The sequence below is a fragment of the Zosterops lateralis genome, assembly GCF_965231275.1.
Source record: "Zosterops lateralis genome assembly, chromosome: 8".
Taxonomy (NCBI): Eukaryota; Metazoa; Chordata; class Aves; order Passeriformes; family Zosteropidae; genus Zosterops; species Zosterops lateralis.
Genome location: NC_139768.1, coordinates 21,284,491 through 21,295,612, shown reverse-complemented (window position 1 = coordinate 21,295,612; position 11,122 = coordinate 21,284,491). Strand labels below are relative to the sequence as shown.

At 35.2% G+C, this 11,122-nt stretch overlaps 1 protein-coding gene across 2 annotated transcripts in view; it reads right to left on the bottom strand.

The window, feature by feature from the left end:
• Positions 1-6,723: 6,723 nt before the first annotated feature.
• ATRNL1 (attractin like 1) overlaps positions 6,724-11,122 on the bottom strand; it is a 442,299-nt gene continuing 437,900 nt past the window's right edge. For both annotated transcript variants that reach the window (XM_083866025.1, XM_083866026.1), the window contains one exon: positions 6,724-10,615. In XM_083866025.1, coding sequence (XP_083722151.1) covers positions 10,491-10,615 — 125 coding nt within the window. In that variant the 3' untranslated portion in view covers positions 6,724-10,490. The remainder of the gene's footprint in view (positions 10,616-11,122) is intronic.

The window sequence follows — 11,122 nt, the reverse complement described above, 5'->3', positions numbered from 1 at the left end:
TGAGACCTGAAAGAACAAAGTTAAATGAACAAGAAGCGAAAACTTATGATGGATGTGTCCCTCATAGCATTTAGATCTTTTCCACTTGATTAAAAATTCCTAGTTCCTCTTCACTGAATTGTTTAGTTTTTTAGCAGTCTCTGTCCTGATTAAAACAAATTAGCATCAAAAATCCCCAGCTGAATGAGGAATCATTAATTGAGAAACATGCAATGCTCCTTAATTACCTTAGAACAGTCGGAGAACAAATAATCTTGGGTTTCAAAGGGGTTTGCACACACTGTGCACCGTGGGCTTATTCTCTGTGTCTGCTGGAATAAAAGTAGACTTGCCTATACCATTGAGGGATATCAGTACAAGCCTCAGTAAACACATTGTAGATTGTTTATCTAAAGTGGAGAAAAAACATAGTGAGGCAATGGCTGACTGGAAGAGATAGATGTTTCTGTTTATTATGTTGACCATAGCTTTTGATTTGCTTTGCATATTCCAGCATTGACTGGGAAAAAATGAAATCTGCTTGTTATTGATACAAATTGAAGTAATGTGAGAGCTGGAGCAGGAGTTCTTTACTCAGAACCACCTAACAAAATGTCAAGACATGGAAGTGCAGAGGGTAACCATGCACTTTGAAACAGCAGGGGAAAAAAAGGCAAAAAAAAATCATAAAAGATGGCTCAAAAGGAATCTAAAGATTATTTGCTATGCCTTGGTCACTTGTTCCTTGTTACACAGTTCTTGTGATTGTTATTTTTTTAAGCTATGACTCAGGACAGTTAGTGCCAGCCTTCATAGGAGGAGTAGTAACTGACTTTTTTTAAGGACACAATATACTTACTAATATGAATATCTTAACATTTGTTTTGCTTCACCAGCTCATAGAAGAAATCCTGCAGCAAAATGTCATTCAATGGCACTGAGTGTACTCCTGGAGTGGGGCTCTTATTTACACTGCTCTGTCACCACAGCTAATCCAGCAAGTGTTACTAACCTCAAAAATGGACAGGAAAATTAAATGCTGTGCAGAGCTACCTGAGCTTGCTGGGAACAAGCTGGCTTGTCCCAGTGCCAGGCTCCTGTGCTCTCTCATGGAGCTAATTAGCCCTGCAGAGCAGGGGTGCAGGACAGTGCTGATGCAGCTATGCCTTTCTGGTACCCAGACTAACTCACACAGAATTAGCTGGAGATATTTTCACCGTACTACTGATGCCATGTAAGGGTATCCTCATAGTCAAAGGGAAAACAAAAAGCAAAGGGAAACAAAACCCTGATGCAATGGAATATATTTGCACTGACACAACTAGATGATCCCAGTAAATATAAACACCACAGTAATAAATTTTAAAAACGAGTCCCTACACTACAGGAAAGGTTTGGGCTTGCTCCCAGTTTCTATAAATCAGTGCCATTACTCTGGATTTTACAATGGCTTTCTGCTGATGGGGATACCTCAGACAGGCAATTTTAAGATTGAGTGAAGAACTTGATCTAAATATCACATCTTGCCTTTAGTAGTCTAGAACCAGAAGGACAGGGGTGGCACATCCAGCCACTTACGCTAAAACCACTTTGCTGGATCTCTTTTCTGTCCATAGCCATAAAATTTCTGTTTAACTGGAAGCCTGAAGGTCTCAGAGATTTCACTGGGGCTCATTCTTCTCCCTGATAAGGAGAGTATCCACTCATAAAGCACTCATTTATGAGTATAGATACTCATAAATAGATAAAGAGATATATAAATATAAAGATATATATTTATGAGTATCCACTCAGAAAGCACAACCCCCTTTTAACTATGCAATGTAAAACTAGAAAGGAAAGGAAAGTTGGAAAACTCCTGAAGCCTCTAGAAGACACCACAGTCTTTATGAGAGACATTTTACATATTTGCAAGCAAGATCACTGACCTTGAGCCAAACTAATACTTCTATAGGTGAGATACATATATATATTTGTATGTGTTTGTTTGTGTGTAAGCACAAATGTCTAACTCACATTTGGAATAAATATGAGTTAGATAAGCACTTTATTTTGCCTCTTCTGTGAAATAGACCTTCAGCTTTATATCACACTCCTAACAGCCAAGGGAGAAATAAGAAAGCTGAATATCCTGTTGTTCCCTGGTTTAACTTTTACTTATTTAGAATTTAATGATGCTGGTTTTGTTGTTGAAGTTATAAGCTTAATGGGTACATCTACTGATGCCCTTCCTGTTGGCCTTCATTTTTAGAGACTATAAACCGAATAAAACTACTGCTTGCACATTGCACTGTCACAGGAACACAAATAAAGAAACCCTTGCAATCATATGTTGTTTGCCATCAAAGCAAGGCTTTGCAAAGCAGGAGAAAGCCACCCAGGCCTCAAACCACTCCTTTTGGGTTGGTAATTCAAGAGGCAGTTTGTTGTAACAGAAGGTTGAACAATGACAAGGTAAATGGCAAGTTCTAAGTGCTTCAATTTTGAGCTACCACTAAGCCGCACAATTTTAAAGGCCTTTTTTGAAAAATGGATTAGTTTATTAAATAAACTAAATGATAACATAGTTTACCATTAGCAATTTCAGTGTCATAGTCATGAACAGAACATAAAGTTGTATGTTGTCCTTTTTATGGGTCTGGAAGAGGCACAATGAGAGGCAAACCCTATGAAATGGCAATCTAGTTAAGTAATAAAAGAACACCTTTACAGTAATATTAATCATTGGCTCAAAATATTTAGATTTCTCAAACATTCCCCTCTAACCCTCCACATATTGCAGAAAACAACCCCCAGATCTATTGCACCACAGAAATTAGGCAATGACCTAGCACACCAGCTCTAGCTAGAGTTGCTTGGACCTTGGCATAAAACAATACATTGAAAACACATTTGACTCTTAAAGCTCTGCTGAATGTAAAAACCTGGGCAGGCTAAAGGAGTGGGGTCATGTTAAAGCAATATTACCTGGAATTCAAGGTCTGTTCTTCATAGAGAAGAACAAATTCTTAGAAAACGCTTGACTAAATCTTAGGAAGGTAGGTAATAGAGATGTCTAAGGAAAGGGTGGACCCTGAGGTCATGGAACATTTTGAGTTCATATGGTACAAGAAAAGGCCCAAAAATAGGAGCAGCTGGCTGGATATTAAAACTGTAAATGTCTCTACAGGAGACAGCATTGTCCCAGCAGAGACAAACATAGATGTTACAAGTAAAACTCACACATTCTGAGCAATTAGAGAAACTCCGAGTACCACCTAAGGACAGGTTTGAAGCTTTGGAGGATTTCTATTTGAAGTGTGCAGATGATGCTAAGTGCAAGATGATTGGAGATGCTTTAGGAGAACTGCTGAAGAAACCAACAGTCCACTCCCAAGAGAAAAGATCAAAGATTCTGGAAAGGAATCAGGATCAGAATGTGGCAAAGACTGCATGCCTTCAGAACCTGGATCAGGGTCATCATTAGATTGAAACAAAAAATATGCCAAGAGACAAAGCCGCTTCAGAACATTTGAAGGGAATGGTGGAGAGGATGGGGGAGAAAAGGAACATTAATGCCTGAGAAGAAAGCGGAATCTTCACCTGGAAGAAAGAGCATCACTCTTTTGCCAATCTGATGAACATAGAAAATCCTTTATTTTCAAAGAAGAAAGTTACAAAGGGATGGACCTGAGCTGTTTGTGGAGCTCAGCTCTGAAGGGATCCAAGACACAATTACAAGCCTTTGGGAAGAACTTGGCACTGTGTGTTGACAGAGTTGCCATTAAATTATTAAAAGCAGAAGGAGGTAAACAAAGCCAAAGGTTGTATAGAATAATTCTGATTTCAGATAGCTGAAAAAATTTCAGAGCCATGGAAGCCAGAGCCATGGTTTTCAGAAATGCAGTGTAAAAGCCTGCAGTGAGAGAGAGACTGCCTGTGCTTTTTTGAAAGCCTAAAAACCTTTCTCAGAAGGGTTTACATTTTTAGGAGGCTGTTTTTTATGGGGTTTTTGTTTGTTTGTTTTTTAATAAAGCAGGAACATTTCAGTAACACCAATTTGGATTCTGGAAAAAGAATTGTCCCAAATATTAAATAATCATAAATAATAACAAATAATCATAAATATGTTTGAAGATATGCAACACTATAGTCAGAATGAACACACATATCTAGATTTTAAGGAATCTTACAAAGCTGTATTGTGGCCTTTGAGCCACATTGGAGGAATTTATAACTCCATAAGATATTTTTTAACAGGCATAGTCACAATTTGCAATGAAGAAGATGGAGCATGAAGAAGGTGTAAAATCTCTGGCTCATTTAATATAAATGAGGGATTAAGGCATGGAAATGCATTATCCCTGATATTCCTTGACATGGTTAAAATGTTACATTCACTGACATTTTCAGACTACAGTGGACAGAAGAATGGAGCACCTTTGGGATCCTATGGTCTGGGCAACTGAGAATGAAGCAAAAGGTGCTGAATGAAAAATGGCTACTTGAAGAAGAAAAAAAGAGAAGAAAATAATATAATATCAAACTTCTACTAAGCCCCAAAAATAAAAAAAAATACTAGTAAATTGAATATACTAGTAAAATATTTACCAAGAAAAGGAAAATGACATTGGTAAGCAGAGCCAGGAACAAATTTTGTGACCATTGTTATATAAAAAGTCACAGAGTTTGGATACCTGCCAGCAAATAATTTGGTTTGGTTGTTGTTTTTATAAATTGTGTCTCCACTTGTGGTATAAAAAATGAACACCGAGCACTATGAAATGAACCTGATACTAAATAACTTAGTAACTAAAATATGCTCAGCACCCTAACAGTGACTGATATTTTTAGATCAGTAAAGAGCTCTGAGTACTCTCTATACATTAATTAATTAATCTTATATATTCCCATGTTATTAGTAAGGTTAATTTTATCATGCCTAAGTATTCACTTAGGAAACTTTTTTTGGCCATGTTTCCACCATCTATTTGGAAGCAGAAACAAAATTACCTCTATTAATATATTGAAAAGATTTTTATACCTGACAATTTGGCTCTTAGTGTTTAGGGAAGGGAAGGGAAGGGAAGGGAAGGGAAGGGAAGGGAAGGGAAGGGAAGGGAAGGGAAGGGAAGGAGAAGAAGAGATTTGACAAATTTCATGTCTGAGAAGAAGCTTTAGGAAACTGATAATTCGTGTAGAGTTCCTTCATGAAAACATCTGTGCTGGTTATCCTAAACCTTATGTTCTAAAACTATGTTTATTTTTTCTCAATTATATTTTATAACTGAATGTCTTAAGAGATGATCAGGAGTTCACATGAAAAAAGAAATTTTGCTTCATGTTAATCCCTAAAAATCATATTAAAAAATTATTTTTTATAAATACTGACCTCAGAATAATTGTTAAAAAGACACAGACCCTCAGCAGAATAAGATGTTTCTGGTATCTTTTAGGTCCTAAGTGTATTTGAAGAGCTCCATCTTACTTTTTTCTTGCTTCTTTTCTAATGAAAGGTCTTTTAGAAAAAGGCATTTGCATTGGAAAATAGCATAGCTAAGCATTGTTTTGATAATATCATAGAAAGAGAAACACATTGTTAAGTGAGTAGCAATTCTGTCAAAATTCATATTCTTTCCATATTATTAACCCTGATCTTAGCATGCAAGAACACTTACAGGAAAATATACTAGAAAAGGAAGGATACAAAAGGACAGGAGATGCCTCACCTTCTGTCTTGGACACGCTGAAAATACTGATACCCAATTGATAATAATTGATAACAAATGATAGTTGATAACATTTTCTATACAGTGTTTCATTTCAGGCACACTTCTACATCCTCACTCAGAAGCTCAAACACATCTAAGATTTTATTTCTGTAGAAATGGCTGTTACTATGTACATAAATAGTCACTGCGTCTTCATATTATTCAATATAATATGTGAGAATATGTGAGGAAACTGAGGGGATGTTCTGATTTAGATTAGCCGTGAAACCAATTACATAAACCATTTTATATATATATAGATATAGATATAGATATATAGGCATACACATATGCTTTAAAAATAATTGTTTGGTTTGCCCATCAGTTCTACTCTGGCATTCTCATTTTAGAAAAAAGCCATTTTTAACATATCAGCAAGGGCACAGAAATGTTGTTTCAAGACACAAAAAAGTTTCAGCATACATGACCAAGTCTGGGGTAATATTAGTTCCTTTTCAGCCTCACAAACTTCACAGAGCCACTAGAATTCCAACTATATGTACAAGATGATGATTTTCCAAATCAGAAATACCTGCAGCCACAGAAATGGCCACATGTGGCCATAGAGGCAGCCATATAAAAATATAAACAATCTTTATGATAGTAAAGTTGCATTAAGTAAGTAAAAGCTGAAACAACATACGTATGGCCCTGAGTTAAACAAGCTCAGATTCCACAAGGACCTTTTTTTTTTTTTTTTTTTTTTTTTTTTTTTTTTTTTTTTTTTTTGCCATCTTTGTCCTTTGTTGTTAGTATTTAATGAGGAAGTACAACTGGAGACAGCATGGGAAGTTCTGGCCACCTGCAGATACCACTGGGCTTGTTATTATTTGTTACCAGCACCTAAGATAGACTTGGATGTTCCATACTTTATTCTGAAGTAAGTATCAGCAAACTACAGTTTTTCAGGTAATGCTGCACCTTAGAGAGTGGAAAAAATACAGTTAATTTATTTCATTTTCCCCAGTAACGTCAAACATTCTAAACAGGACAACTTTGTTTATAAAAAAGAGGGATTGTAAATTACCTTTAACAGAGAATTTTTCTTTATTGTCAAGAAACCTTTCAGATGCTTTTTAAAAAATTGGTAATGAAATTAGGTACATTATCATTTTATAATTTATATGAATACTAGGAAAGTTATTCTGCATGAAGATTGAACATCTGTTAAAGTGATCCCAAACTAAAATTCTCACCATCAGGATTCCAGCCTCTACATTAAATTATTTAGAAAATAATTAAATTATTTAGAAAATAATTATTGCTGCAGATTTTACACATAACAAATTCCAAGCCCCAATCTGAAATTGTCAAAATGTCTTTGATTTGGGAAGATGAGACAAAACTCTATGTATAAAAAGAGCAGTCAGCTATGAAAATTCTCAAATCAGATGAATTTGAATGTTCCTTAATGGCAATTCATACTTTAACATGCCAAAAAATTGACCTTTTTAATTAAATAATTTTAATAGTGGCAACATACTGATAACCTTTTTTTTTTTTTTTTTTTTTTTGGTATAGGTGAGCGAACATTTCATTACATTTCATAGGAATGTAATGAATAGAAACGAATATTCCAAAGTGTGCAAATTCGATTTAAGTAGTTTCAGGATTTTATATAAATACAGAAATAGAAAGAGGAACTGAAGTACTAAACCCATGTTACCATGGACAGGCTATCTCATATTTGGAACAGTAATTTGTAGCTGCTGGATTTTCCCTCAGCAGAATCCACAGCCTGAGGAGGGGGAGGTTGAATCCTGACAATCAGAACTTCACTGGGGCTTACTTACCAGAACAGCACTTACTCATTTATTTTTCATCCAATATAAATCACATTAAAACAGGCCATTCAACATTTTCTGACTCTAAGAAAAGGTTCCAAAGTTTAATTTGAGAACATAGTTTAAAAAAAATATGGCCTTTACTTGACACAACCATAATGGGACTGTTCATAAAACTTCTCATCTGCTGTACAGTGGTCGTTACCAAAAGGTTTGCACTTGTCAACAACTAACAAATGTAGTTATCAGACATTCATGCCATTTATACCTTCCAAAAAGAAAGCTTTGGTATAAAACGTGTTTTCAAACTTCTTGTTTTCACGTGTGGCCATCATATAAGTATTTTTATTTACTTCATGATTATAAGAATTTACTAATTTGCATGCAATCAGGGATCCTGGGAGAAGAAAGATACTTCAGAAAAAAAATTCTCAGAGTGAAGGGAAATGCTGAATGATCCCATGACAAACATGCTTTCCTTGTACAGCAAAGTAACATTTTTAGCTGAAAACACAGTAAAATGGCTGATCGCTATTTGCCTATCTTCGGTGTCACAATAAAATATTTTAATCCCTTTAAAACTTACACCTGATTTTCAAGTATTTTTCAAACTCTGGTTGAGATACAGAGGAATGTAATCCTGTATGGGTGAGCACAGTCAAAACTCTCCTACAGGACTGGATGGTCTCTCTGTGGATGGGGTTCCCAGTACATTCACAAAGCACACACTGAACATTTCTGATGTGAAATGCTTAGGTTGAGGGTAATAGAGAGTTTGGAATATATTCCAGTCAAGTGGCTCTTTCCTTTTCCTACGTGTATGCATCATGTAAACCAGTCCCATCGGTTTATATTCACCTGAACAGATTAACTTTAAAAACTGGCAGAAAGGGTTGTTTTCAAAGGACAATTTTTTCACCAGGCTAAGTAGCACTGGTTTAAAGTCCCCAACAGAACCTTTAAAAATGAATTTTTAAAGTTTTAGGTTATATGAGGTCAGAATAGGCAATAAAAGTCACAAGATTGTGATGGCATCATTTTAAGATAATAATCTTATTTTAAGATATGAAAATACTGAAACAATCATGCCAGTATAAGAAATAATTATACCATAATTCATAAGTGCATAATTTATCAAAACAATAGAGCAGTCATGGTTAGATGCAACCTAATACTCCTGCATAAGATATAACTACATACTGTACAATTGTTCCTTTTTAATAATTATTTTTACATTTAGTCCTCATCCAAATTAAGCTGAGTACTTCTATGAATGAATGGCTTTAGGAAATAAACACAACTCACAACAGGGCTTTATTACTGCTACTGCACCACCATGGCATGCAAGTAACTATGTAGTCAACTATAAACAGTAAAATGTCATCATCTTTCTGAAATAAAAAGAACATAAAAAATACAGATATAGTAGTAAACATCAATTATCTTTTTTTATATCTTTCATATTTACCAAAAGTCTATCATTACATGAGACATTTATACCTCTGTATCACTGTCCTGTACTAGGATGGTGGCAAATTTGGAGTTGAGAAACTATACTTTCAACAAGCTTGTACAAAACTACTGGTTTCATATTACACTCTGTCAGTGTGTAATGCATAAATGAGAATATGACACATCTGCTGCCTGCCCCTTAGCATTCTCTTGCTCTTTTCTATGCTCATGAATTTTGAGTAAATAAAAATACCGAGGGCCATTAAAGCTGGTCGCCAGGATAACTATTGTGGTTACTGAGCCCCCAAAAGACTTAAATCCTTTACAGAGGAAATTCTTTCATCTGCTTTTTGTCGGTGAGTTCTGATTGCGTGAGGTTCCACACTGGTTGTGGGATTTGACAACTAATGTTGGAAGCAAGTTGGATTTTTAAACAGTTATTTGTTTATTTATATAGAGTAGTTCCTTAACAGGTGCTAAAGTGACAATGAGATGGAATTCTGCAGTTGTGAGGAAAAAAAATATCCATACTTTATTATAAAAACAAGAGCCCAAGTGCTCACTGGGATTAATTTCTTCTGCTTACAGGTCAGGACAATATATAGAAACTAGCAAATTTCAATATTGAAAAGGGAGCAAGTTGAATAACAGCATGTTCAACTCTCCTTAGATTTACAGTTTTGGAGACCTTCTTGGGAAAAAAATACTGTAAAGCAGCTTTTCCATGCTCAATAAATTTTGCTGATCTTTTAGCTGGCATGAAGGACCCTCTTTGTAAAATACCCCTAATTCAGGACAAACTCTGAGGTACAGAAAAGAAGGCCCACCCATTGCTCTTCTTCCAAATTATGTTTGTGAGGTTTTTTTCAATGTAAAGAAAAATAATCATTAAATGCTCAAGTCATAGTATTTAGCAGAATTATCTTTCAGATATTACATGTGGTGTTATTGGGATATATCTTTGCTAAATCAAAAGCTGCCTAACTCTTCTGGGCAATGATAAAAAAACACCTAAATCCAAATGATTCTCTTTAGTTCCTGCTTGCTGGAAAAAAACCTTAATGCCAATTACAAGGAAAGAACTGTACAATTCCCATTGTTACATTAAGCTATACAAAATTTTCCTTTAGTTTCTTGGAATTTGCTCAGTTTTCAATTATACAATTTGCTTCTACATTACAAAAAAAAAAAAAAAAAATAAAAAAAAAAGTAAAATTTTCCTTGTTCTGTCCAAGGATTTACTCTGCTCTGATACGTTCAGGATTAAGAATACTCGGTATTTTATTTTGTATTTTGTTGATACCAGGATCCACGCATTTTATTAAAGCTCATCAAACATATTCATACCTACCACAAGTTTGTTCTGCTTTGGGGGATAGCAGGCTGTGTGACTATAACAGAGCACAGTACCTCATGTGTTCATTCATAGATTTGCCTCCATAAAAACTGAGGCTGTAGTAGAGCTTTCAATGGAAGCCATTTAAAAAGAAAACATTACAGAATATACAATTGCAGTTTTTGACTCTCAGACACAGGTTCCTTGACGTGTTGAAAGGTGATGTTTTCGATTTCTGACTCCTGAACTCTTATCTTTACAGTCCGCAGGCTTCTGTTGTGAAATGTCTATCAGAGCACTTGCAATTGCAAGACCTGCAAGATAAATAAAGAGAAAAACAAAATTTAATGCTCAGCTTTCCTGAGAAGAATTCCAGAGCAGCGTGATGGTTTCTTTCAAGCCAAGTTTATGTACTTTCCCAGAAGTGATCAGTTTTATTTCAAAGTCAGACAACAGGTTCTCATTTTCTTAAATGCTACTTGGTAACAGTGAAAAAACAGTGGAAGGCAAAAAATGCAGGTAAGACACCAGACTGGAAATAAGGAGAACTGACTTCCATGTGTGTCTCTCATTGATTTGCTGTGTGATCTAAGCATGATCTCTCTTTATGACCATTTTCCTGGTTATGTGGACTAGAAGCTTTCTGACATGAATTTTCTCATATTAAATGTACATGCATTGCATTTAGAAATTGATAAAACCATCAAATCAGAAAATAAGAGAGAAACAGAAACTGCAGTTAGGATAACATTGTACCCCTGAACATTTGCCTTTGCTTGATATATATATATATATACCTCTTTAATTGGTGAATATTCAGA